Source organism: Carassius auratus, chromosome 28, assembly GCF_003368295.1.
Source record: "Carassius auratus strain Wakin chromosome 28, ASM336829v1, whole genome shotgun sequence".
In the NCBI taxonomy this organism is placed as follows: Eukaryota; Metazoa; Chordata; class Actinopteri; order Cypriniformes; family Cyprinidae; genus Carassius; species Carassius auratus.
This window is the reverse complement of record NC_039270.1, coordinates 7,623,534-7,650,747: the sequence shown is the minus strand read 5'-3', so window position 1 is coordinate 7,650,747 and position 27,214 is coordinate 7,623,534. Positions and strand designations below refer to the sequence as shown.

Sequence of the window (27,214 nt, the reverse complement as noted above, 5' to 3'; positions counted from 1 at the left end):
AGTGGTGCTCACGCAAAATATTCACACATTGGACACAGTTTTGACACGTTCACTTAGGGTGTACTCACTTTTGTGAGATACTGTATTTGTGTGTGTGTGTGTATATATATATAGTTTAATTTTAATTAGGTTAATATATGCTGTAAGCTGTTGTTCAAGTTAACCCCACGACAAACAAAATAAAAAGCAAAGAAAATCTTGTAAATGGCTTCCCAGCTGTCTTTTAGTTAATTGAGAACATACACACACACACACACACACACACATACAGTACAGACCAAAAGTTTTGACATGCCTTCTCATTCAAAGAGTTTTCTTTATTTTGATGACTTTATTTGACTAACTAAAATTGTAGAGTCACACTGAAGGCATCGAGGGCTATTTGAAGAAGGAGAGTGATGGGGTGCTGCGCCAGATGACCTGTCCTCCACAGTCACCGGACCTGAACCCAATCCAGATGGTTTAGGGGTGAGCTGGACCACAGACAGAAGGCAAAAGGGCCAACAAGTGCTAAGCATCTCTCGGGGAACTCCTTCAAGACTGTTGGAAGACCATTTCAGGTGACTACCTCTTGAAGCTCATCAAGAGAATGCCAAGAGTGTGCAAAGCAGTAATCAAGCAAAAGCTGGCTACTTTGAAGAACCTACAATATGACATATTTTCAGTTGTTTCACACTTTTTTATGATGTATATAATTCCACATGTGTTAATTTATAGTTTTGATGCCTTCGGTGTGACTCTACAATTTTCATAGTCATGAAAATAAAGAAAGCTCTTTGAATGAGGTGTGTCCAAACTTTTGGTCTGCACTGTATACACACACACACACACACACACACACACACACACACACATATATATATATATATATATATATTACCCAGATTCCAGTATTATATAATACTAAAAACTGCATGTTAAAAAAAAAAAAAACCTATTGTCAATAATTTACCAATGTCTTTCCCAGGGGCTAACACTACATCTCAACAATAGTAGCATATTGTTAACAAATGTTTAATGGTTGTATGCTTGGTTAGACAGTCAAACCCTCAGAGAAAACTAAAAAACAGTTTGTAAGACAAATCTTAAAAAATTCTTCTCACAGTTACACAATCTTTGTCAATTCAACAAGAGAAATTACAACAAAGTAGTGTTCATGTGCCGCTTCTAAACCTAGCCTCAAGCATTCCCCACTGGTCCTGAAACCAGAAATGTATTTCAAGTTCATAAACAATAATTCAGAGAAGTGTTTAGTAAAATGGCACTACTATTACCTCTAGATCTTGAACACAGACCCTTTCTTGTCAAAATATGTCAGAACTAAGCGCTCAAGGGAAGTCAGTATGAAGCTGACTGGAAGCTCTCAGTGGTTAAATATCCTATGACTCCTCTCCAATTCAGCTCTTCCTAGGGGAAAACGAAGATATCGTTTGCTACATTAATAAGTTAAAGAGAAACAAGGGCATTCTGAGTTCATACATGAGGCCGATCTTCTCCAAACAGTCCATGCTAGTTTATAGAAAGAGTTACTTGGCTTACAGTGACTGAAAAACAAAACAGCATTCAAAATACAGCACTGACTTCTCAAGGGTTAAATATAAAGGACGCTTCCCTCATAACGGCAAGGTTTCGGTAAAGTGCACAGAGAGTTGTCTTGCAAACCACATTTTTTTTTATTTCGAAGCATTGGTGTGAAACTAGCGTGGCTTCCTCCAGTCAATGCAGGCATACAAACCACTACACAGCTGATTGGCCAGCATGTCCGACAGACCTCTTGTGATAGGACCGTATACATTTGTTGGATGTCTGATGAAATGCCTACTCTCACACAGTGAGCCGATATGAAGGCAAGGCAGTGGGATGGATCTGAACGCAAAAGTCCTGTCGTGAGCTGAATGGATTTGACTATTCAAATCAAATGCGCCATCCACCCCAGAGCAGGTCAAACCTGCAGAACAAGCTATCTATGGTTACAATGGAGGAGGCACTAAAGATACATCTGTTAACGAAGGAGATCATCTAGTGGGAACCATTTACCAACCCAACACGGGAGCATATGTTGGGATCTGAAAAGTGTTTGGGATTTCAGGAAGCAGGTCCCGGATAAACCTCTCGGAGTCTCTAATGTGGAGCTAGTAGGTGAGCCTGGAGGCCTTCATGTTGTAGCAGGGCCTGTCGGGCAGACCCCCCTGACCTCCGGAGAACAGAGACAAGCTTTCGGTTTTCTCCAGCACCACCTCCAACTCCTGGAAATCCTGTAGCCGTGCCACGTCTTTATCCTGTTAAAAGAGCACGCATACATTTAGACAGATGTAGTGTTGGATGAGATGGAATAGGGCTGTGTATAAAAATAAAGCATGCAGTTGCCAGATGTCAATCTTGTTAAATTTCAGCCTCTGGATCATAAATATACGCTGAATCTGACTGTTAGCAATGGTTTGTTTTGGTTGGTTTTGTCCTCACGTAATGTCACAGCTTCCAGACGCTGTCAATGCAAAAGCCTACTGGCTCTCGTGATTCTTTAGCTCCGCCCACACGTCACGCCTACAGACGCTCGTGTTTTTCCGGGAAAAATCGGTACAGACTTTCTCTTAAAAATATAATAAAACTGAAGACTTTTTGGAGTTATGAAGGATGCAGTACTACTCTATAGGTACTCAAGATTAACAGGATATTGAGTGAAAACGAGCATTTCACCCCCCTTTAATATAACTCAAAGAGGGAAGCCATATACAGCTAGGATGGCTTGAGGGCGAGTAATTTTCATTTTTGGGTGAACCATCCCTTTAATATTAGGTATTTCACTGATTCACTGCAAGCCTCATGTTTTTATGTAGACTCTGTTTATTCATAAAATATAATATAATGAAAATATAATGCATCAAAGCTTGATTAGGGAAAATAAACCAGGCATTTTTCTGACATTACGTTGATTGGTGCTTGTGAATGTGCAATAATTCTGACAATCTAAAAAGCTATTTCTAAAAAGACAATAATCACGATTACTAACCGTGCTTATAATTGATGCACTAAATAATCAAGATTAGCCATTTAATCACTATAACGCTCCCCTTATCTGAAGTACCCGCCATTCTTCTGTTGTTTATGAGACTAGATATAGCAGCAGGAACGTTCCCATGATGCAGTAGGGCTCTACTAAAAACCCACTAAAAACCCAACTCCACTAGTTTCTGCAGATAGATTTAAAAAAATGGCCAAAAGTACCGTCAGATTTCAGCCATTATAACCAGGTTCGTCGCTCTTTCTGCATTCTACGCAATGTTAAAAAGCACAGCTCAGATATACCAGCTCAACAAACCTTGTCTGTAGATTCTTAAACAGGAGAGGATCTTGCTCTACCGGACAGAATGTCACTTTTACGTAGTATCAAGATGACTAAGAGGCCCAAACTAAACCATGAGGAACATACCCAAATCCCTATTCCTCTATCAACAGCTAGAAACATGCATTTGTGCAGGAAGTATTGTCTTTGTATTCATTCAAGAGCAAGATCAACAGTACTGCCACCAGGATGACAGCGCAAAGCTCTCAAACACGCAGGACGCTCTGTTGTCATGCCCAACAACACTCTTCACCGATAATAATAGCATTATTTTTGTATTTATGTATACATAATAAATATAAAGTACACACATATATTATGCAAACAAAAACTTTAATCTTGGATGCTACTAATCACGATTAATCATTTGACAGCACTAATTTAGCACTAACATTCTAATGTTTTTAATCAAATTTATTCAAGGGATAGTTCGCATAAAAAGTTTTCTGTAATTCTGTCATCATTTACTCGTCCTCAAGAGTCCCTTTCTTCTGTTGAACACAAAAAAAGATATTTTGAAGAAAGTTAGTAACCAAACAGTTCACAGTAGCCACTGAATTCAATAGTATGGAAAAAAAAAATACTATGGAAGTCAATGGCTACAGTCACCTTTTTTTAGACATAAAAAAAAAAAAAATTACCAAAAATATTGTCTTTTGTGTTCAACAGAAGAAAGAGACTCATACAGGTTCGAAATAACTTGAGGGTGAGAAAATAATGACAATTCAAATTTTAGGTGAACTATCCCTTTAAGTTTCCACCTTCCACTTTAATTAATTATTCCTGACATGTAAATTAAGGCTTACATTTTGGAGGGGGGGGGGGTATAGTAAGTTTTCCTTTTTAACACCAAAAACTTTCAATGAAAAAAAAAATTATTGTAATTGAAAGTAATTAAATTATAGTAAAATTATGAAATAATTCAAATAAATTATTACCCTATTCTACCCATTTTTTATGTGCCTGACATCAACATGCTAATGCTCAATTGTAAGTGGAGCTGCTATCTGTGTACTGCTAAGAGCATCTAAAACACTGTTAGGATACAACCTTATAGGCTGTGAGTCAGCTCACCGTGTGACTTGACTTAGCTGTTAATAGTCTCAGGCCTCACCTTTCTGAGCATAGTGTTGGGCAGCTTGCGGATCTTCTCCACGTGCTCCGCGCTGATGTCCAGCTCGCGGCAGCACACGCGGAGGAGTGCGCGGTACGTCAGCTCCTGCCGGTCCAGCTCCACCTCGATGAAGTCGTTCTCTCTGACGCTGCTGTTCTGGATGCGCACCTTCAGGACCAGCTCTGAGAAGAGACAGCAAGTCTGAGACTGGGACTGGAGGAATCTCTCTGTATTCCTCAATCCGGTGTGTTGGAGTGCATGGATATTTAAAGAAAGAGTGCGCACACTTTCTAGTGGAGATCTATTCAAGCCTTCAAGCCGTGTTGGAAAGATTGAATTCAGGAGATATGCATTTCTATGTAAAGCGCCTTAAAATGTAAAATATGAGGTCACTTTGATTTTTTTTTTTTTTTTAAATAAATTTATGTTTTTATTCAGTGAGGTTGCTTGATCCAAAATGACAGTAAATACATGTATAATGTTATAAAATATTTTTTCTTTTAAATGAATGCTGTTCTTTTAATTTTCTATGCATCAAAGATTCCTGGAAAAACATCACCGTTTCCACAAAAATATTGAGCAGCAAAACCATTTTAAATATTCATAATAATAAAAAAAGATCTACTGAGCAGCAAATCAGCATATTAAGACTGATACATTTCTGAAGGATCATGTGACACTGAAGACTGGAGTAAAATTCATAAAAATCCAGCTTTGCATCACAGGAATAGATTGTATTTAAAAAAAATATTAAACAAGAAATTCATTGATTTGAATTCTGATCAAATAAATGTAGCCTTGGTGAGAATAAGACACACACACACACACACACACACACACACATATATATATATACATAAATAGTGTGTGTGTGTGTGTGTGTATGAAAGCTAATTCATAAGCATTAATCTGTCACTAAATCTTTTTCTAAATATATAATTTTAACAAAATTGATTTTTTTTAACTACAGTTTTATAAATTTAACTTAAATTTAAAATTTCTTTCACAATTTTAATTATGTACAGTGTATCCCACACTATCTGCTTCCTCATAAAAACTATTCCTTTCTCATGTGGAGGTCAGAGCAGAGGTGCATTGAATCAAATGAAAGGAAGGGCAACAAGTTTCCTAACAAATCCTCACTGTACCTTGTACGTTAACGGGAAAAGTGCTGGTGAAAAAGAAGGGCTGGAAGGCCGGCATGGATCCCCCGAGCTGGGAGCAGTTGATCTGCTGCGGGACGGACTGCTGCCGGGTGACGCTGGCGCTGGGGACTGGTGGCGGGCCGTTCTGTGCTATAGGATGAGGGTGTGTAAACTCGCAGTGGCTGGTGTGATGAGTCTCTAAGGAGAGCTCCATGGGCAGGCCGTTCTGCTCCACCACGGGGATGAAGGGTAACTCCTGCTGGCTCTGGCTGTCTGAGTAAAGGCTCTTGGGCTGCTGATGCTGAGGCGGAAGCTGCTGCTCCTGTGTCGGTGATAACGTCGCTGGTTCTGACTCCAGGGGCTCTGGAGGATTGTTGCTGCCGTTCTGCTGTGCTGTGCTCAGGGTGTCGTTATCCATCTTGCTGTACAGGAAGGGCGGGTTGGAAAGATAGTTTGGGATGATTGGCAGCTCTGGTTCCTTCACCTCAGGCACATCTTCTTCTTCCACTGGAGACAGAAGGACGTCAAGCATGAATGTGACAGTGTAACGACATTCATCTGCGTAATTGACATATGCAGAAGGTTTTCTGTTTTTTTGCATTTTAGTGTATTGCAGGGAACAGAAATTATTATATGTGATCCCGGACCACAAAACCAGTCATAAGGGTCCATTTTTAGAAATTGAGATTTATAAATATATAATCTTTCCATTGATGTATGGTTTGTTAGGACAGGACAGTATATGGTCGAAATACAACTATTTGAAAATCTGGAATCTGAGGGTGCAAAAAATGCATGTAAAGTCATCCAAATGAAGTTCTTAGCCATTCATATTACTATTCAAAAAATTACGTTTTGATATATATGGTAGGAAATTTATGGACCATGATCTTTACTTAATATCATATTGATTTTTTGCATAAAAGAAAAATGTATAATTTTGAACCATACAATGTATTGTTGGCTACTGCTACAAATATACTCCAGAGACTTAAGACTTAAGGTTTTGTGTTCCAGAGTCACATGTGTTATAATAAACTGATAATTCAATAATAAATTATACCATTATGTCCAATGATGGACTGATGCCCAGTATTAAATTTTATATTATTTTGTCTTAATATCTGAAAAAATTCAACACTACAAATTAAAATCAATAGTAATTTCATACAATATGAAAATGGATATTCATTTTAAGATGAGCTAAACATAACATTTAACACTATTCCTATATTTGTAGTGCTTGTAAAGGTTAACTTTAAATCAAGCTTTAAAAAGTTGATCAAGATGTCAAAACAGTGGAAGCTTTTAAATATGTATTTGAGTGTTTTCAAGAATTAATACAATGCAAATATAAAATCTTATGCAAAATATGAAAATTGATGATGTAATGGCTGTTCAATTCTGTAAAATTTTTCTACAGAAAATAAAATAAAAAAAACATTAAAAACTAAAAACAATAGTTTTGAATGCTACAGATTTGGCATCACAATATTATACAAATTGAAATAATACAAAATCTAAACCAAAGTTTGAAGGATCTTCTGTCAAATTCATGATATTTATAATTATTTTTACATTTATTGTCTTTATGGCTCAGGAAAGTGCACTGTAAATTGACCATGTTTACACTGAACAAAATTGTCAAAATTAAATCACTAACATTAGTCGACAACCAATAGGATACTGAAACACTGTGCAAAAACAGACTAAGGACAGACATTTGATTTAATATGCAAATGTATATCATTTCATAAATGCGAGTCATATGAATGCATATGAGTATTTATATCGGTCTGGAAATTTAATACCTAATTAGTATGAATGGATACTATCCACATGCATTTATATTCCAGTGCAGAGGTTCTCCACTTTGGCCCTCGAGCTCCAACCCTAATGAATCCCACCTGAACAAGATATTCAAGGTCTTCAGGATCACTAGAAAGTTACAGGATGGTGGTCAGTTTAACCAAGACTGGAGCTAAGCTCTGCAGGAAAGTGGACCTCGAGGGAGAAACCCTGTTCTAGTACACATATACCACTCAACACAACACTTAGGCCAGACTGTAAATATCTAGACTATATATGAAAACTTATAAAACATCTAAGGCACCTAACACACCATGTCCTGTGACACAGAAGGCAGGTTTTCTGAAAACATACCTCCGAGCAGTCTTCTGATTTCAGGTTTGGAAGTGAGTTGAACGGCCAGCTCCTCTTTCGCTGTCAGAATGTCTTTGTCGGCTCCGGCGTTCAACAGATAGGCCACTATGTGTTTGTGGTTTCTTTTACAGGCCCAATGCAAACACGTCCTGGGTGAACAGGGGACATCACAACTTCTTAAACATGCTGTGCATTATGCAATGTGCACTGCATCAGACAAATGAGTTTGAATGCATTCAGACATTACTAAAACAAAGCATTCAAGACTTGGCATGCATGTCAGAACAAATCTTACACCTCAATTCAGCTGCTCAGGAAATCTCCACAGTGAGAACACAGAGAGAATAAAGACAGGCAGTCTAATTAATCATGTCAGGAATGCTGCCAGGCTAGATGAAAGGTAAGGGCTTATCTACAGCACTCAGAAACTACTCCGCTTTCCTCAGTCCTGCTCTGTTCATTATAAACGGCTTTCTGCATTACATCATGACCCTGGGCTGATGCATTTTAAACCCTATTAAGGCCACATTTAAACCGGAGTTATGTAGCACTATACATTAAACATTTAAGCGACATACACATTAAACAATGTAAAATAATAAGAAGGTAGTGAGATAACACATAAAATCCTGTCCCAAACTCACACTATTGATTCATCTCATATTGCCTCTGCATATTAAAATTAAACTATTTTCAAACTATTGGAGACTGAATGGGTGCCGTCAGAACTCGAGTCCAGACAGCTGATTAAAGCATCAAGTAACTGACAAGACCCTAGTGAAGTGAAAAGCCACGTGTTCGTAATAAACAAACCCATCATTAAGATGTTTTTAATCTCAAAACCATTGCATCCAGCTAAAACACAAATCCTCTTCTCATAATATTGCTTTATCCAGTGAAAAAGTCATCTTGTCTGAACCAGGAGAGAAATATGTACGGATCAAAAACCATTTAAAAAACATATGTTTTTGCTTTGATGCGAGACAACAGGGAGGAAATGTATGGACTCACATTCACGTGTAAACTATAGTGATGTTTTTATCAGCTGTCTGGACTCTCATCCTGACGGCACCCATTCACTCCATTGGTGAGCGAGTGATGTAATGTTAAATTTCTCCCAATCTGTTCTGATAAAGAAACAAACTCCTCTACATCTTAAACGGCCTGGGAATAAGTAGTTTCATTTCATCATATGTACATTTTTTTTGTGTGTGTGAACTGTTCCTTTAAGAAGGGGGACACTGCGCCCGCTGGTCACATATCTGATCCTGTCCTCACTGTCAAGTATAAATGATGCCCAGCGGCTCAGAATAAGGGCGAACTGATGTCTAAGCAAAGGTTAATGTAACTGTACGGACTTGTAAATCTAAATAAGCAGTGTGTAAGTTAAACACGCACCATCCGTTGATCTCATTCTGAGAGTTGATGTTGACTCCGCTCTCCACTAAAGTCTTCACCTCCTCGAGGTCTCCGATGGCACTGGCCTCTCGCAGACGCTCCTGTAGCTCTTTATCCAGCGATGTCGTTGACATTATTCAAGTATTTATGGAAATAAAAGCTTCATACGAAATGACACACTGTGCTTTTAAGACAGGAGACGACAACAGACGCTCAACGTGCTCCTCCGTGGCTTGAACTGTTGTCTGTTCCGGATGAGTTTCGACAGGCGAGTCTATTTACACTCTCTAGATTGAAATCGGATCAAAACAGCACAGTATAGTTAATCGGGTTGAGCCAAATAATCTTTCGCCGACTACCGCAGTCCGCTGGTGTCTGCTGCACCTCCCATGTTGGGGGCAACTTTCCGTGTAACACCTTCAGATCATGAACTTTGGTTCCTACGATAGCCAGTGAAACACACTTAAAAACTAAGATAAGAGTCCGATCAGAGGTCAAGAATACAAAACCTGCAGTCAATAAACAGACTCTGTGGTGCAAGATAACACACTGATATTCTTTATTGACCAAGGAACGTCAGTTGAATAATCAAGAGCAGAAAATACATTTACAGTGCAGCTAATATTAGTGTTTCGTAAAAAAAAAAAAATGCATGAAATGTATTTAGCTATTGGCATAGAAATTTCTTAATGAAGTTATATTCATTGCAACTGTTACTGAATTGATGTTATCCATCAGTTGGATTAAAAGTATAAATTTACATCTTCAAGAATCACATCTCATCTCAACACATCTCTTCCATCTTTATTTGACCCTCTAACTTTAACACTCACTATTCTTATTCTATTCTTTAAAAAATCTAACTACCTTTCTAATCTTTTTGTATTCTATTTTCTTTTCATTTATTATGCAATTTTATCTGTATGTGTGTGTGCATGTGTAAAGACCTCTAACTAGCTTGCTCTATTCTTTTATTTTTTTTTATTCTATCTGTTTTCTTTTTATTTATTATATTAGTTAAAATCCCATGCTATGTGTACTGTGTTAACCTAACTGAGACTTGTTTTAGTACTTATCTATCATTGCTCTTTTTGTTGTTTTTGATTGCTTCCATTGTCTTCATCTGTAAGTTGCTTTGGATAAAAGTGTCTGCTAAATGAATAAATGTAAAGTAAATTGACATGTATGCATAAGGCTTAAAACAAAAGCAACTCACGTTGCATTCAAAACACACATTTGATCAAGTTTTATCACATAGTGGTTGGTCAACAAGCTTAAAGTGGATATTACAAGACGGGTAAATCTTGACACAACCCTGCAGAACTAGAATCCAGATGACCAATGAGGATGATCAAAGAAATGCATGGATACAGCTTGATCAATATTAAGTGCACATCATTTGAAGCATCTGTCTGAATTATAATGAATTTCCTTTGGTTTGAAAAAAAAAAAAGAAAAAAAAAAGAAATTTCCAGAAAGAGAGTGACGATCAATTTCAGCAAAGCCGTTGTATTATTCAGTATCTTTGAACCGTTGAAACACTGCAGAGTTCGTCCGCTCGACTGTAAACACAGTGAGTGTTATTCTATTAAACCACGCTGTCCTTGTGAAACAGTAAGCACTTGTTGTTGGCGGGCATATCCACCTAGAACATTAAAAACACAAACAGATGCATTTACAAGCCTTTGCTGATTCCAGGCGGTGAATCATCACATAATCAAGTCATTTAAGGCACCATTTATAAGGCAACATGTCAGGTTCATTTACAAATGGAGCATGGCCAAGTAATGGATCACAGCCTCTAAGAAAAACCTTCACAGCGAGAATGTTAATGAGGAGGCTTGACATGGACCATAGCATCTGGAAGTATATTTTAATTTACAGCAGATTCTCAATTAATAATGATTCTAAAACACACTTACAATTTCTTCCAATCTCAGTCCATTTTCCTGACCTAGCGTCTTCAGTAATGATACATCTCTTAGACCCCACTCTGGATTTCTGTAACCGTTTTAAAAACAGTGTGATATACAGGGTACAACTGTAAGAGAACTTGTATTAAAACGTTGATGTTATCTTTTGGGAATCACATAGCAAAAAACTCACTTTCTATCGCAGTATTTTTGTCTGGTTTTGCAGTACAAATATCTAAACATTCCTTAAAGGGATAGTTCACCCAAATACAATTTTTGCTATTTGGGTGAACTATCCCGTTAAACATGACCATTAAGTGAGTTTATGCTTAAAACAAGACAAAATCTATCGATGGGGTGAGAAATAAAAATAAACTTAATTCAAAAAGCCAAAAAAGGGTTTTCTTATCTCCCTGACAGTTTTCGTTTGTGTGTCTGTTATTTAAGCATGGACTTAATTTTATTTAATTTACTGTTGCTAGAAAGTAGCTTTTAGATGTTTGTACTGGAAAACAAGAAAAATACTACGATTATTAGCTTCTTTTTTTTCCACATATAAGACCATTTTGAGAATTGAAACCATCTAAACAAACTGTAAGTGTCCTATGGCCTGAGAAGCATGTCTTTTCAAACCAGTGGAATAAATGTGATCAAGAATCTTCTTATACAGGTATACAGGAGCGGAGCAGTGATTTCCTTTATCATCACTAACCTGTATCTCAAGCTGTGGTCAAAGTCAACATTACTCTGAGGAGTAATTGATCCATTGAAAGCATAAGGCTGCAAAACATTATCAGATGCAAGCCATTAGAAGTCAATACATGTAACCGAATGCATATTTTTTTTAAAGAATCAGCGTAACATGCTTCATGTACCCCATAAGTCAGAAGCAGTCCTTGTGGCTTCAGTATTTTTCCAACACCATTAAACAAACCCTGAAACAAGCGAACACGTGTTAGGTGATCTATAATGCAGACGTTCAACAAATAGAGAGAAAGAGAAACACAAGTAAGCAAGCTTAATACGGTAGTGCAGGCCAGAGGGGAGATGTGCATCATGTTGATGTTCACGATGAGGTCACATGACTCGGGCTGAAGTCCGGTCCAGTTCTCCCAGCTCTGAGACACATCCAGATACATGGGCGGCTTTACATTCTGCAGCTTATGATGCTCTCGGTATGCCTCAATACTGCAATACAAAAACCAAATCACAGGTTAGTTCTTAAACCAAGGCATTAAACATTTCCCATTCAATAGCTGGAATACATTTATGGTATGCGGTCTAATTTAAAGAACGGTAGGGACTCAGGAGTTTGCACAAACCTTTAAAGGCAAGCTCACCCCAAAAAATTTTTATTAACTCAATTCCCAACATTTGAGTTTCTCTTGTGTTAAGATATTTTAAAGGATGTTAGTAAGCAGACAGCTGGCGGTAGCCACTGACTTCCATAGTATTTTTTTTTTCTATCCTATGGAAGTCAGTGGCTGCCGCCATCTGTTTAGTAGTTATTTTTCAAAATATTACCTTTTGGGGGATAAAAAATTGCGGTTTAGAACATCTTGAATGTAAGTAAATAATTTTTAAATAAAAAAGTTTTTATAGTTTGACTATACTTGAGTATTTCTGTGTTATTTTTAGTTAATTAGTTCAATTCTGTGAATTGGCTTGGGACAAAAACCCAAACTTTAATGTAGCTATTTTTTATAAATGGAGAGAGAATTGCCTCTATTTATTTTTTTCCTGTTGACAGCAATGACATTCAGGACATTATATTTCTGACTAACACAAGAAATAAAGTAGAGCAATTGATTTATCCATCGAGAATTGATTAGATGGTTTCGTTATTTGCTATTATTCCGTCAAAGTGTATTATATGAACTGGTATCATTTCAGTACATAAATGATTATCTGGATATTACTGAAAAATATGTATCAACCCTGCGTTGACATCCGCTCTAAAATGAAATAGTTTCAAAAGGGGAGCATGCAACTATTTGAATTTTGTGAAAGTTTAGATTAAATAGTTTATAACTTTTGGATTTTATGAATAATGCTAAGATCAAGAGCGTGTACTTTTAAAGACCTACATTAGAAAAATAATTGTATTCGTGTTTAACGAACTAGCACAGAGCACAGCTACAAAAGGTTTCTAAAAGTGACTGAGCAGCGCTATCTAGTGACAGATGTCTGAGCAAACGTTGTCATAATCACAAGATTGCACGGGGAAATAGAAATTAAAGGATTATTTCAGGAAGTATTTAAACGACCTGCCTCTTTGCTATTTAGTAAATGATATTTGTTGTCATTGTTTCAAACAATGCATTTCTGTAACGCTGGTGCATAAGAGATTTCATGTCTAAGTTACATTTAAAGTCGAGAGTTCACGATGTATCAAGGTGTTGCGCTTATTTACCTCGATATCGACTGCGATTCGATCTCAGACGGTTGCCATGTAATGTTGGGAAACGCTTTGGCAAAGTGGACGACATGCTGTCCTGTGCCAGAAGATATTTCCAGAGCGACCAGGGGCCTGTCTGATGCCACTCTGCTTCTTAAAACATCGAGGATCGGCTCTTTATTTCGGTCGGCTGCTGCAGCATTCAGCATCTTCCACCTCCGACGACAAGATCCTGGAACCGAGAGCAAACCGTGAACAGCTATAACAGCACCTGAAAGAAACAACCAACCAGAATCCAACAAGACCTTCTAAAGAGGCAAAGTACGGCGATCCGAGACACTTCCGAAATTGTGCAAATGCCCAAAACAAATGCATGCATTTCGATGATGGCAGCTCACACCATGCAGGTCACATGAGATTGATATAAAAGCTTGGGTGTGACAAAAAATAAATAAATAAATGAAAGCAATTAAAATTATCACTTTAGAAACATGTGCACTAGATAACAATGTATTATTATTGCTGTTGTTGATTTTCGTATTGTTTATTTTATTCAGAATACCAGCGTTTCACATCAGTGTTGCAGTAAAATAGCACCGTCAGAGCCCGTCTACGGAGAGCCTTCCCACTCCCTATTAAGTCCTATTGTATCGAATTTTGGTTGCAGTTCCACCAGAGTTCCACTGGGGGCGATCGCCATGAGTGCAAAATGAAAGGGGGACTATTGGGCTATACGGCTAAATTGATCCCTTTCACCCGGTTGCCGTTGAGAAATCTCCGATCTGATTGTAGGTTTTGCAAGTTCAACATGGGTTATAGGTCAAAAGTTGAATAAACGAGTACTTATGTCCTTTCAATTTCTCAACAGGTTGAGTTGTTGTTGCCCATAACGCGCTAGCATTCTGCTAATGAACGCTGATTGGTCAGTGAAGGACTGATTACGACCAGATGATGCTTGATGGCATCCGGATCAGAATGTTAAAGTTTTTATTTTCAACGCAGCAACTTTTTTTTTGGTTGCTGGCCCCTTTATCTGCCTGTTGTTATGTATGTACTGTGAAATTTACACGAAAAATAAATTGAATTTGAGTACTTGTGTTATTCTTGTGTTAAGAAATACCGGAAACATATTGCCACCTAAAAAAAAAACAAAAAACAAAAAAATTAAAAGTAAAAAAAAAAAGCCCCGCAGGTGTGCAATGATAAATTGTTCTAATAGTGGACAAGGGTTGTCCTATTTCTCATTTCCCAAGGACGAAAGTAACCCATGTGGACTGTTAATTGTCAAAGCCTACCTGAATTTGGTCTTTCAAAACAACAAAACAAAAACTCTTCTAGCACGTGTATTTACGTGTGTATTCACGTGTGTCAGCTGTGTTGTCAATGCCTCGAGAGAAAAGAAAGTGCAGAGCACGAAAGCACCAGAGCCTTTAAATAATTAATTTTTCAACGGCTCTGAAAGCACCTAAAAAAAGTAACTCTAAAAAAATCTAACACCCAGCAATGTGTAATTTTTTGTATCTCCTTTCAAATACAACATTCAAATTACTAGACAAAAAATTATATCCTGAGAAAGTGGATTTTGAGGGGTATACCGCCATTGACCTCCATTCATTCTGCACTCTGTGAGCGCCCTCATATGGAATCAGAGTGGAACTGCAACCAGTTCAGAAGCCGGAAGTGTAGTGAGAGTGAAACTTCTCGCCATATTAGCCATTCTCTGGCACCGTGCAGGAAGTATGGCAGAGGCGTAACTTCACCGAGGTCTCTTCGAGTACAGTATGTCGAGACGAGCATTACTAACACAACAGCACGCTGTACTGTGTTTGGGAGCGGCGCTCGGTTTTGTACCGTCGAGATCTCTCGCCACTAATCATAGACTTCCTCCTCAAGCAGATGAAGCGTCGCTTTATGTCCACGTGAGTGTCTAGACACAGTCAAAGCCAGTCACTGGCAAATGAATAGAATAAAAGTTAAATGTGTTCTGTTTTACCTGTCGGTATTTATTCTTTTTACAGTGGCCCTATTGCCTAAAAAGATGCTCCTACTGCAACTTCAACAAGTATATTCCTCGAAATCAAAACCACGCGGTGATGACAGCATGTCTGCAGAAAGAGACACAGACCTTACTGCAGCTCAGTCAGGTCTCCAGGTCAGTGTGCAGAGATACTGGCAAATTAAAAACTAATTCTAATGATTACTTTTTTTTGTAAGAAATGACTAAATACAGGTTTGGAGCAATGTGTGGGTAAATAATGACACAATGTATATTTGTGGGGTGAGGTATATCGCTTTAATTAAGCCTGTGGTGTCCTGTAGGATCAGCTCAGTGTTTTTCGGAGGAGGAACACCCAGCTTGGCTCAGCCCTCCACAATCGCTGCGGTCTTGGAGACCGTCTCCGAACACGCTCGTCTCTCAGATGAAGCAGAGGTCACTCTGGAGGTGAACCCTACACCTGCTGGAAGAGCTTGTCTGAAAGACTTCACGTTAGCAGGAGTTAACCGCTTTTCTGTTGGAATTCAGGTACAGTTAGGTCCCTACATAATTGGACAAATGATTTTCATCATTTTGGCCACCATGTATGCTACCAGACGCAAGTGCAGACGTATAACATAAAATTGTTTTCATTTTTATACACAGATTTAGCTGTAAATAATGCTGGGGGTGGGGGAGCGTGCACTGAGCTTTAATTTGAGCTCAGATATTCATTATATAACTGTAACTTGAATATGTTTTGGCAAACAGCTAAAATAATAAAAACTTTGCCTGTGTTGAAGTCTATATGGATCCAACTGGATGTTGCATGCACATGATGTTACATAGTTTTGACTAAGTTTCAATAGATCTTATGCTTTTCTCCACAGTCGTTGAATGATGATCACCTGAGGACACTAGGCAGGGATCACGATTCCCAGCATGCTCTCTGGACCGTGTCAGAGGCCAGGACGCTCTGCCCGGGACGCGTGTCAGTGGATGTCATGTTTGCTCTTCCAGGACAAAGTGTAACGTCGTGGGAGAGTGAGCTGGAGAAATTGCTGCCGGTGTGTGATGATCATGTCTCACTGTATCAGCTGACTGTGGAAAGGGGTACGCAGCTTTTTAAACAGGTTGAGAGCGGGGAACTAAGCGTGCCTGGTGACGATGTCACAGCTGTTATGTACAATACAGCACGGGGAGTCCTGGAGAAAGCTGGGTTTCGTCAATACGAAGTGTCCAACTTCGCCAAAAATGTAAGTTATAATTGCTTAATTTCTTATAAGGTTAAAATGTAATGTGCTGCGAGTCGCTCCGGATAACAGTATCTGCCAAATGAATACATGCAATGTTAAATACAGTGTGGAAATAGTGTGTGTTTATTGTAGAGCGCTGTCAGTGAACACAATATTGGGTACTGGAAGGGACGTCAGTACATCGGTGTAGGACCAGGTACATGTGCGCGCACACATTACTGTTCAAAAGATAAAAAAAGAAGAGATTAATGCTTTTGAGGAAGAATGTATGCAATTGGTCATAACAAAGTAAAGAGATTGATAATGTTACAAAATATTGATCTTCTACTTAAACTCTTTTGATTTTTAATGCTTTATAGAATCCTTAAATGTGTCATAGGTTCCACAAAGATATTAAGCCGCACTAATATAACTAATATAATATAACTCTGATTATGAAGCAAATCAGCATATTAGACTGAGTTATTAAGGATCATATGATGCTGAAGACTGATTCAGCTGCACATCATAGAAATAAAAATCATTTTAACATATTTTCAAATAGAACAGTTATTTTAAATTTAAGTAACATTTTATAATATTAGTATTCATGTTAAATGAATAAAGTGCATTGCATGTGCATTGCATTTTCAGTTATACATCAATACCCTGTTGTTGCTTACTGTTTTACTGTATTTCTGATCAAATAAATGCAGGCAGAAAAGAGACTTCTTTAAGTCTTACTGAGCGCAGACTTTTGTTTTGTATTCGATGTTAGGGGCACATGGCCGGTTTGTGCCGCGTGCGGTGGGAGGAGTTCAGAGGGAAGCACGAACCCAGACCTTAGAACCAGATGTTTGGATACGAGAGGTTCAGCGTCACGGTCACGGGACACGCCGCCGAATACAGCTCGACCACCGTGGCCTGTAAGACCATCTCATCTGTAGTCCACACACAGCTCGCTGTGGAGCGATTACACAGACTGCAACTGAGTTATTGAATCGGATGGAAATTGTCTCTGCAGGCTGGAGGAGGTTTTGGTCATGGGTCTGCGTATGAATGAAGGAATCACCCAGCAGGTACAGTGGACCGCTGGATTACATAACACACCTTTTACAACTATAAAACATTTTGCATTAAAAAAAAAGAAACTTTTGGGGCGATCACTGTTATTAGTAGTAGATTTTCCATTGACATTTTCATTACAATTATCCACATTTTGCATAAAGTATTATTAGTTATTGACTATTTAAAGTATGAAGTATGTTTGTTTGTTTATTTATTTGGGTGCCATTTAAGATAAAGCTGATGCCTTTAATTTTCTGCCGTATTTTTTTATTCAATATTGTAGCATTGGGAGTTATTCAGCCCAGAAGATGACCTCCAACAAATTTTTGGGATGTCAGAAAAAGTTCAAGAATTTCAGGCAGAGGGACTTTTAATACTTCATGACAGGTATTGTTTACTGCTAAAATATAATCTGTGTGTTTTGACTTAAATCAAATAAGTTAAGTTAATTTAACTTAAGTTAGATAAGCCAAGTGTGGTGTGTACATTGTATTTTCAGTTATACATCAATGCCTCATTGATGCTTTATCTTTGTTTCAGAGGTTTGCGGTGTTCCTGGGAAGGGTTAGCAGTGCTGGACAGCATCTTACCCACAATGCTGCTGGAATTAGAGATGTTTTTCAAAAAGCAGTACACCGGCAGAAAGACAGAAATTCAGAGAGACAGATGACGGTTATGAGACAAGAGACGAGGTAATGCATGAGGTAAAAATATAACCACCTCTCCCATGTGGAGAAAAGTTTAGTTTTCGAGAAGGAACATTAGTCAGTCATGTAACTTATTAATTTATTCACAAATTTTGTGTGTTTGTTGGGGGATGCATAAGGTAAATATATGAGAATATGATCTTCATATAATTTTGAAGAAAAAGTATTTCTTGAATGAAAAAAAAATGTTCACTATTGCCATGAAATAGAAATTTACCCTGTTATGAATACATTTGTTTAATTTCTTTTAAAGCCTATTGATCTTAATCAATTTCATAACGTCCATAGAAACTGGCAAATTTAAGTCTCTTAAACAACACCCACAATTAAAAATCCATTCAACAGCTATACTTCTTTTTTCATTGGTGTTAGAGTATACCAGACCTTCATTTCACTGCTTGTTGTATGTCATGTAACTTGTACGTGACAAATAAAATATTGATTCTTGAATCTTAACTTGTTACACTCTGATCTATGTTTCAGTATGGAAGAGAAGATCTGCCACTGCTTCCATTTAATCGTTACTTTGTCAATTTTTATTTTGAAAAAATCTATGAAAAACTAAAAGTATTGTATTCAATGTGCATGGAAAATATAATAGTTTTACATTATGGTTACATCACATGATTTTAGAGTCATCACACTGAAAGGTTTCTGAAAATGATATGAAAGTTTTTAAAAACCATATGAAACAGAGTATTTCTAAGATGTGCATTTTAAACTGGATTTGTAGAATACTGCCAACTTTTACTGTTAATATGTAAGTAATATATTAATACATTTTAGGAATCTGTAAAAATACGAACAGCACTGTATACTACATGATTGCCTTCTCTGATCCATGACATTTGATGTGATTGTATGCCCTGAGGGCTTTTATAAACTTGAGTTATTTGGCACAGAAGTGATTTCTCACAGCATATGCCTTTCTCTTTTCCAAACCACCCACATTCTCAGTCAGACAGAAGGTCATTGAAGAATCATGATGATTCATTTTGCTCCCCATTCACTGTATAATATCTTGTTTAAGCACAATGAAAATACATTTAGTTATCATTTTGAAAGTTAGTAATGTAGTTCAGACAATATTTTCAACTATCCATAACAGAAAACGCATGAGAGTAAATGAGAGGTACGCTGTCCATGGTCCTGAGCGCCGTTGAGTCATGCACATGTTGAAGCGTCTGTGCGATGCAAACTTGTCTTACTGTTAATGAAGGTTATCATTTATTGCTCTCAACATTCATCACTGGATTCATGATTATTCAAAGTCTAAAGTTAATTCGTCTCTTGGTTGTGTCGTATTGTATAATGTCTATTATGCAAAGTGTGATTGTACTGTATTGTCCGGGACTCACACTTACGAGTGCGTGGGCGCGTTTTCTTACTAGTATGAGAGACTTTTACGCCAGCATAGCGATGATGACTCAAGCCACTGCAGAAGATGAGCGCCATGGCTTCACCACCCACACCTTTCTCCCCGTTGTTCACCCATAAATGGTAGCACTGTGATTAAACTGGTTTCTCCTGGATGCAGAGGCGTATATGCTGTCTGTCGGCAAAACTGAGGTGAGGGGGGACACGGTGTAAATATAGCTCAGCTCATGAATATTAAACACGTGACGTCACGTTATCTAATTTGATTTGTCGACATGTATCATGATCCTTCTGGAATCATTCGAATATGTTGATTTGGTTGCATCAGGAATCGTTTCTCATTCCGAATGTTCGACATTCTAAAACTTTAGGGGAAACATTGTTTGCGATGACGCAGATTTATTGAAAAAGTTCATGAGAGAGAGAGAGAGAGAGAGAGAAAAAACGACGCATTATTTCTCAGACAACTTTTTTTTATGATTCTTTTATTGTCTAATACAAGACAAAGTGGAAACGAATCTGAAGTAACAGATCTTTTATCAAGAATCACTGCGTTTTTTATAGTTATAAGAAATGTTAAAAACACATTTGAGGTAATACATTCAATATAAAGAAAACATGCATACTTTCTTTACAACATTTGCCCATTGGGAAAAACAAGTCGGTAGCTGTTTTGGAACCAGTTTAGACCAGCTATAACCAAGGTAAACTGATAACGGTAACATCAATATTAACTGGGTTTGCATTGGTCAATTAATCTAAATATATTAATTTATACCATCATAACGCATGTTTGCGTTAATCATGTAGAAAAAGCTGTTTAGGATAACAATGTCAGGTTACCTCTTTCTACATTGTGCTTGATTTGCCTCATCGTGCCAAAAAATAAACAACTAATTTGACCAAGATTCAAAGTTGCTGGTTTGTTACCATTTTATGAACCAGTTTACACCTGATAATGACTAGTTTTGACTAGCTATACCATATTAAGCCCGACTTTCCAACAGGGTTATAATAAATACATTTCACAAATACTTTGTCATTGTGTAGAATCTGCCCCATGGTCCAGCCAGGGACTTATAGAATTTAATAATTCTTACGTCGTTGAATAATTATTATTCATGGGTTTGAAACAGAGTCCCTAACGTTACTCTTTTACTGTATTTGACACCTCTCAATAGGTGTGCTTCGTTTAGGGGTGCTCGGGCCCATCACGCGCCGCAGATCGCTACCGAAACTCGGTCTGCGGGCGAGCGGGTGCACCGCGCCACACGGCTCTTTCATGGCTCTTTTGTTTCGCTTTCTGCTGCTCAGCGCTTGATACGTGTGGATGGAGATGTCTCGATGGAGAGAGGGTCTGGTTTCTGTGGGGAGCCCTCCCAGCACCGCCAGGGCCTCGAACATCTCCTCCAGGTTGGTGCAGTCTTTAGCAGACACCTCAAAGAGGACACTTTCCTCCCCGAGGGACTGGCGGACATCGGAGTCCTGCACAGCTCTCGAGGAGTTTAAGTCAGTTTTATTGCCACAGATTATTATCGGAAGCGGTCTGTTTTCTTTGGATTTGGTCAGCTTGGATTTGGCAGTGACTATCTCCTCGCGTAACGAGCAGATCTCCGTGAACGACTCTCGGTCGATTACGCTGAACACCAGCAGGAATATGTCACCTGTTGAGGTCATAAAGCACATGGAATGAGATCTTTGTAAACCACGGGCTATAATAAAAAGATTTAAATAAGTCTAATTGAGTAAAAACACACGGTGCACACATACTGACCTGTCAGAATAGACAGTCTTCGTTTGGCCGGGAAGTCTCTCTCTTTGGACGCGTCTAGGATGTCTAACTGGTATCTCTCTCCTCGGATGTGGTAGAGTTTGCTGTGAAAGTCTTCGGTCGTTGGCTCGTACTGTTCCTCGAATCCATCATTACCCAAAAAGCGGCGTATGATCGCCGTTTTACCGACTCGGGGCGCGCCGAGCACAACTATGCGCCGGTAGTGACTGGGTTTTATGCTGACCAGCTCGTCGTTTTTACTCGCATATCTCATATGCTTTGTTTTATGTAGCTGAGACGCGGAGAAGGGATCTAGAGATCTCCTAGGTTTGCGTTCAGACGACGAGGGGCGCATTCCGGTGCTGGAGGAGCGCACCACTCGCGCCTTTGGCTCTGGATGTCTCCAGTGTGACGCGCACTGCAAATGCGTGTCAACTGCGGTGCCTTCGGAGTGATAGCTGCAACCGGAGAGCGTCGCGGTGCCGACAACTGAAAGAAGAGCTTTATCAGTTGTGTTCACCTCCATGCTCCTGGCTGGTATCATCCAGGACGGCTGGTGCTCTCGCTGCAGTGAGTGAGTTGTGCTCGGGTCCCGCAGTGCTTTTTATATGCTGATGATGGAGGGGTGGTGTCGTGCGGTGCGTCATTCAACGCTTAGGGCTCGTGTGGTGCATCTGAACAATTCTGTTTAAGGTATTGCCCACCGCAGTGTAACTTGGATATGGGCCATTATTATGTAGAGCTATAGTCAGTTAAATGCAGCTTTAGTGCAGACTTCAGTCCTGTTTATATAATTACTGAACAAGTTAAAAGTTGTGATTTTCCAGCTTAATTTGGAGTGAAAGATGCTTGAAAAAAAGATACGTAAACCCTTTATCCATTTCTCGCATAAAATTAATTTTGAAAGACCATTTTATTTTTGAACGTATTGTCAGAAATAATGACAATTTATATGAAATACATGGAAGAACAAGTTACCAGCATGAATTTGAGTTTGATATTTTCTTTATAGTTCAATAAAATTAATAAAGAGTAACTTAGGCTACTACCAGCCAGAAGTTTTTTTTTTTTTTTTTAAGATTAATTGTTTTTCGAAGGCATTGTTAGATGCCAGTGTTTCACGTCATAGCAATGCCTTCTGATTTAAAAAAAAACAGTATAATAGATATTAAATTATATCTGTATTTAACCTCAAGATAAAAGAACGATCTCAAAGTAAAAAGTGGTGCTAAAGTCTAATTTTGTGTGGCTGTGCTTTAAAATTGAAAAGGGTTTGGAAAGTCTGACAATAATCAGTGCTGAGCACTACTGTAAGGTTAACCCTGCCTGCTTTAAATGTTTCACAATGAGTAATAGTTGAAAACGTTCATTATACATTTTGAAAAGTAATCAAATGTAATCAGGTACATCAATAAAGAAATTGAAATCATTACACTACTTATTAAATTCTGAATAGGGTAACTTGTAATCTGTAACCTAATACGTTTCCAAAGTAACCTTCCCAACACTGGTCACATGATCCTTCAGAAATCATTCTAATATTCTGATTTGCTGCTAAAGAAACATTTGTGATTCTTATAGATGGTTTTTCAAATGAGTTTTGCATGTCACCACATGAAGCATAACCACAGCCAGTTTGGAACGGTCCATCCACACTGCTCAGGTCTGTAATAAGGTAAGCAAAGTGAAACACTGAATGAAAAGTCCCAGTGCTTTTGTGTTAAATATATGCACTCTTGTAACACTGCTCAAATGATCAAACACACAAACCAGAACCAACTGTTGTATAATGTTGTTTTTGAAATAGGTGCGTCAATGCAGCTTTCAGTATAGCGGCATGAGTTGGCATGTGGGTGGCAATATTTCAGCTCACTTCCCTCAGTTGTCGGGATAATTGTGGGGTTGCTAATGACTGACTTTGCAAAATATTTATTAAACACAGCTTAATTTTCATTTACTGAATGATTTCCTGATGGATAGCCCATTTTATTTGTGTGGGCACACGGGAACATTTGGTCAAAGAGGTAAAGGTTTAAGCCCTTCTGTGTGTGTGTGTGTGTGTGTGTGTGTGTGTAGATGAGACTGATACCTTGGGAATTGCATCTATATGAATGAATCTGTTTCACATCCCATTAATCCGTTTGTGCTTAATGATGCTGATGGCTCTCTTTTAATAGATATAGAAAAACAGCTGACATTAAACTAATCCAAGCATCACGACAATATTATATATTGGTATGATCACGACCACCATTCTCTCTCGCAGCTGACAATTGTTTAGAACAGAGCTCTAAACTTGTGAAAAAGTACACTTTCACATATTTTGGAAGATTTTAAAAGAATATACTTAAGTGTGAACTGACTGTAATGTTTTCAGACCCTTAAGTGCATGTTGTGTACAATTAAATAAAATATATTGTTTAAATTTATATGAATTATTTGAACTGTAGAGTGTTTTTTTTATACCAACTTAAGTAGGACTTAAAGTATAGGTTAAAAGTGAACTGCTGGATCAGCCATGTATGGTAAACTAAAATATACTTTAATGTAATTTGTACTGAAACTGTGTTTTATGTTCAAATATATTTGTATGGATGAGGTTGCAATTTAGTGCACTTATATTAATTCCAGATGTAATATTAGTTGAAATTATAATGAATTATTTTACACATGCTTTAGAATGATCAAAATAAGATGCTAAGATGGCTAAAATATAATGATTTAAAATGTAGTTTAAAATAAAACTTTTACTTTGACATTGTTGTTTGTGTTTTTAATGAAAATTAAAATGTGCTTAGTTGGCAAACATTTAAATGTTCCAAAAAAAGGCTCAAATATTTGGGTGAAATATCACCATATTCAAGAATGATCAAGAACATTCTCATTACTTAACAGAAGACAAATCCTCACCTTCTGCTGTGTAAACAACACCTACATCTCATTCACTCAAGGCTACTCTGAATGGACTGCACTGCCGCACGGCGTGCTGTAGCTTTTCTTCTCCAATGCTGACCTTGAAGAGCTTGAGACTAAATGTTCTCTGCAGAGAGTGGAATGTGCATCACCATGGCAACACTGCACTTTCTAACACTGGCTTCCAGAATCTATTCCATAACTCTTAAAAGCAGGGGACATGTCTTTTGTGAGATATCACAATATCACACACTGCTCTGTAGGCCTTGTGTTCAGTTTATGACCCTGCTTTCCATTGTGCTGAGATGTTCAGAGATCTTGGAGGCACGTATGGTTTCTCAGCAGTAGAATACACTGTTTAAAGCTAAGTCAATGTAGTCACTGAAGATAAAACGTGAAGTAGCCGTGGCCTGAAATGATCCATCATTCTAACAATTACTTACGTAAATTCGGTGCACATCGTGCACTTTCTTTACATGGCTGAAACTTCATCTTGTTACTTCAACTCAAAATGTATGTTCTCTTAAATTAATGATATATATATATATATATATATATATATATATATATATATATATATATATATATATAAATATTTTGACACTCATGTGACAAAATTGCACAAAGCACCTTAAAATGCCACTGGCAGACCTGGAAACTAAATGTGACGTGTAACATTTATTTCACATTTGTTTAACAATTAACTAAAAATAATTAAATAAAGCCTTTAAACAAAACTGGCAAATTCTTATACAGTGCAGCTACATTAATGAATAACCCTCTAGTGCTGCTTTATTTATTTTTACTTCAAGGGGATGCTGTGAAAATCTGTTAAAGGTTTTGACGTTTGTTATGTGAACACAAAAATGTCATTTTGTTTCATTGGACATGATTTGAAAAAGTTAAATGGTCCTGAAAAACAGTTTTTTAGAAATATCAACCTCAAATTTGGACCACAACTTGTTTGCGTTTTGACTTTCAAAATAGTATTTCTGTGCATTTTTATAACAATAAACTTAAACTTTTGTACCTTTTTTTATTTTTAAACTTCTCACTTCAGTAATTATCTCCGTCTTCTAAATGAAGTCTTTGCTCCAAGATTTATTTTCATGCTTAGTACCATAAAATACGAAAAGACTATACACATACACCCACACACTCATTTTAATTTTCATTATTCATCTGTAGGCTTGTGAGAACTAAAACTGCATTAATCCATCTTGCCTGCTCTTCTTCTTGCTTCAGTTAAAAACAATATATCGCGAAAGAGTATCTTGCTTTACATGTTTTACTTTTGTTCCAAAAAATAAAATAAAAACCTTGCTTGATCATTTTAACACAGATTAATATTTACACTAATTTGTATTCTTAGTCTACTATATCTATTACTAATGCACAAATTCTGAATTAATACATCATCATATTGGTTAATATAGTAATAAACCGAAAGATTATTTGTTGTTATAGGAAAGTGCTACCATATGAGGGCAGCAAAGGCATGATGGGTGTTTCTGTGTTTGCTCTCATGCCTGCCAGGCAGCAATATTTCAATCCGTGCTTCAGGAAGGTCTGAGCCGGAGATATGTCTGGATGGGATTGTGAGTCTTTAACTTCCTCCTCTGCTCTGTCTGCATGTGCACTCTGATGACATCACCGCCGGGCCTTACGAAAACAAAGAATTTGGCCCAGGGTCTGTTTTCAGGGAAAAAGAAGACATAGTGTGAGGATACAGGAGGAGAGCTTCTGTTAAATGCAAAAACAGGTCCATCAAGCAACAATGTGAAAAGGAAATAATAAAATGGATTTACAACATTGGAAGTGTATTTTAGTATAGAGATAATATAGGAAGTAGTGACACCTAGATTTGCACTCATAAGTGCGGGTAAGAATTTTTTATATTTTTGAGATTCTTATGACCACCAAGGCTGAATTTATATGACCAAAAAAAACAATATTACAATATTTTGAAATAATATTACAATTGAAAATAACTTATTTCAGTCTGAATATATTTTAAAATGTAATTTATTAGTGTGTAGCAAGGCTGAATAAAAAGCATCATTACTCCAGTCTTCAGTCTCATGTTCAGAAATCATTTAAATAAGCTGATTTGTTGCTTAATAAACTTTTTTTTTTAAGCAATACTGAAATATTTTTGTGGAAATCATGATGCTTTAACAGGACAGCACTGATTAGACATTTTTTTAACATAAAAAATGTCTTTACTGTCATTTTGGCGAGGTTTGCAGCTTTTCACAGTGTTATAAAATGTCTGAATACAACAGATTGTGTGATTTTATTTGTTGCAATAAATGTAAAATCCACATTTTAAGATATATAACATGCAGATATATAACATATCAGATACTCCTTACTTTAAGAATGAAGTATAATAAAATCAATCATAATTTGTGCCTCTAGATAACCGTTATGTGACACGAGAACGTACCCTTTTGTGGAAAGTGTCAAAACGTAATTTGTTTAGGATTAACACTGTTTGTGTCCTCACTACAGATCTGACAAGCAGAACTGACACTTTTTTTTTTTTCTCGGTGGCTGTTCAGAATGTCTTTGCTTATTCAACAGAAACGAGGGAGAGTATCAGTTTTTCAAGAGCACAGCTGGTATTTCCAGAAACACTAGCTTGGGCAAAACACAAGGAAGCTTTGAATAGTTCTTATCTTCAGTAGTTTT

General features: G+C 37.5%; 4 protein-coding genes across 8 annotated transcripts; 1 reads left to right on the top strand and 3 right to left on the bottom strand.

The window, feature by feature from the left end:
- Window positions 1-995: 995 nt before the first annotated feature.
- Window positions 996-9,587, bottom strand: LOC113046640 (ankyrin repeat domain-containing protein 40-like). Its single transcript, XM_026207506.1, has 5 exons — window positions 9,164-9,587; window positions 7,766-7,914; window positions 5,606-6,109; window positions 4,458-4,639; window positions 996-2,279 (listed from the first exon to the last, which is right to left on the bottom strand). The coding sequence occupies exons 1-5, from the start codon at window positions 9,295-9,297 to the stop codon at window positions 2,133-2,135; spliced, it is 1,116 nt and encodes a 371-aa protein (XP_026063291.1). The 5' UTR covers window positions 9,298-9,587; the 3' UTR covers window positions 996-2,132.
- A 1,065-nt stretch (window positions 9,588-10,652) lies between these two features.
- On the bottom strand, window positions 10,653-14,118 carry mettl26 (methyltransferase like 26). 4 transcript variants are annotated; one of them, XM_026207502.1, is made up of 8 exons: window positions 14,037-14,094; window positions 13,780-13,904; window positions 13,490-13,706; window positions 12,102-12,264; window positions 11,952-12,011; window positions 11,789-11,856; window positions 11,086-11,164; window positions 10,653-10,808 (listed from the first exon to the last, which is right to left on the bottom strand). In XM_026207502.1, exons 2-8 carry the CDS (start codon window positions 13,847-13,849, stop codon window positions 10,752-10,754), a joined length of 714 nt encoding a protein of 237 aa, XP_026063287.1. In that variant the 5' UTR covers window positions 13,850-13,904; window positions 14,037-14,094; the 3' UTR covers window positions 10,653-10,751. The 4 variants fall into 4 exon arrangements, with proteins under 4 accessions (XP_026063287.1, XP_026063290.1, XP_026063286.1 ...); XM_026207505.1 differs by lacking the exon at window positions 13,780-13,904 and having other exon boundaries at window positions 14,037-14,118; XM_026207501.1 differs by lacking the exon at window positions 14,037-14,094 and having other exon boundaries at window positions 13,780-14,021.
- A 1,033-nt stretch (window positions 14,119-15,151) lies between these two features.
- rsad1 (radical S-adenosyl methionine domain containing 1) lies at window positions 15,152-19,376 on the top strand. 2 transcript variants are annotated; one of them, XM_026207500.1, is made up of 10 exons: window positions 15,152-15,393; window positions 15,493-15,626; window positions 15,794-15,998; window positions 16,340-16,705; window positions 16,838-16,901; window positions 17,463-17,610; window positions 17,709-17,763; window positions 18,036-18,139; window positions 18,293-18,444; window positions 18,943-19,376. In XM_026207500.1, the coding sequence occupies exons 1-9, from the start codon at window positions 15,256-15,258 to the stop codon at window positions 18,420-18,422; spliced, it is 1,344 nt and encodes a 447-aa protein (XP_026063285.1). In that variant the 5' UTR covers window positions 15,152-15,255; the 3' UTR covers window positions 18,423-18,444; window positions 18,943-19,376. The 2 variants fall into 2 exon arrangements, with proteins under 2 accessions (XP_026063285.1, XP_026063284.1); XM_026207499.1 differs by lacking the exon at window positions 18,943-19,376 and having other exon boundaries at window positions 18,293-18,911.
- A 978-nt stretch (window positions 19,377-20,354) lies between these two features.
- Window positions 20,355-22,374, bottom strand: rasd2a (RASD family member 2a). The gene is made up of 2 exons (XM_026208977.1): window positions 21,611-22,374; window positions 20,355-21,500 (listed from the first exon to the last, which is right to left on the bottom strand). The coding sequence occupies exons 1-2, from the start codon at window positions 22,149-22,151 to the stop codon at window positions 20,992-20,994; spliced, it is 1,050 nt and encodes a 349-aa protein (XP_026064762.1). The 5' UTR covers window positions 22,152-22,374; the 3' UTR covers window positions 20,355-20,991.
- Window positions 22,375-27,214: the final 4,840 nt, after the last annotated feature.

Coding starts and splice junctions, on each gene's coding strand:
- LOC113046640 (XM_026207506.1), bottom strand. CDS start 9,297: ATGTCAACGACATCGCTGGATAAAGAGCTACAGGAGCGTCTGCGAGAG. Junction 7,915..9,163: donor CAGAATGAGATCAACGGATG/GTGCGTGTTTAA, acceptor CTGTTCACCCAG/GACGTGTTTGCATTGGGCCT. Junction 6,110..7,765: donor AATCAGAAGACTGCTCGGAG/GTATGTTTTCAG, acceptor TTCTGTCTCCAG/TGGAAGAAGAAGATGTGCCT.
- mettl26 (XM_026207502.1), bottom strand. CDS start 13,849: ATGCATTTGTTTTGGGCATTTGCACAATTTCGGAAGTGTCTCGGATCG. Junction 13,707..13,779: donor GTACTTTGCCTCTTTAGAAG/GTCTTGTTGGAT, acceptor TCTCGGTTCCAG/GATCTTGTCGTCGGAGGTGG. Junction 11,165..11,788: donor GACCACAGCTTGAGATACAG/GTTAGTGATGAT, acceptor AAACGGTTACAG/AAATCCAGAGTGGGGTCTAA.
- rasd2a (XM_026208977.1), bottom strand. CDS start 22,151: ATGATACCAGCCAGGAGCATGGAGGTGAACACAACTGATAAAGCTCTT. Junction 21,501..21,610: donor AAGACTGTCTATTCTGACAG/GTCAGTATGTGT, acceptor TGACCTCAACAG/GTGACATATTCCTGCTGGTG.
- rsad1 (XM_026207500.1), top strand. CDS start 15,256: ATGTCGAGACGAGCATTACTAACACAACAGCACGCTGTACTGTGTTTG. Junction 15,394..15,492: donor AAGCGTCGCTTTATGTCCAC/GTGAGTGTCTAG, acceptor TTCTTTTTACAG/TGGCCCTATTGCCTAAAAAG. Junction 16,902..17,462: donor GTACATCGGTGTAGGACCAG/GTACATGTGCGC, acceptor ATTCGATGTTAG/GGGCACATGGCCGGTTTGTG.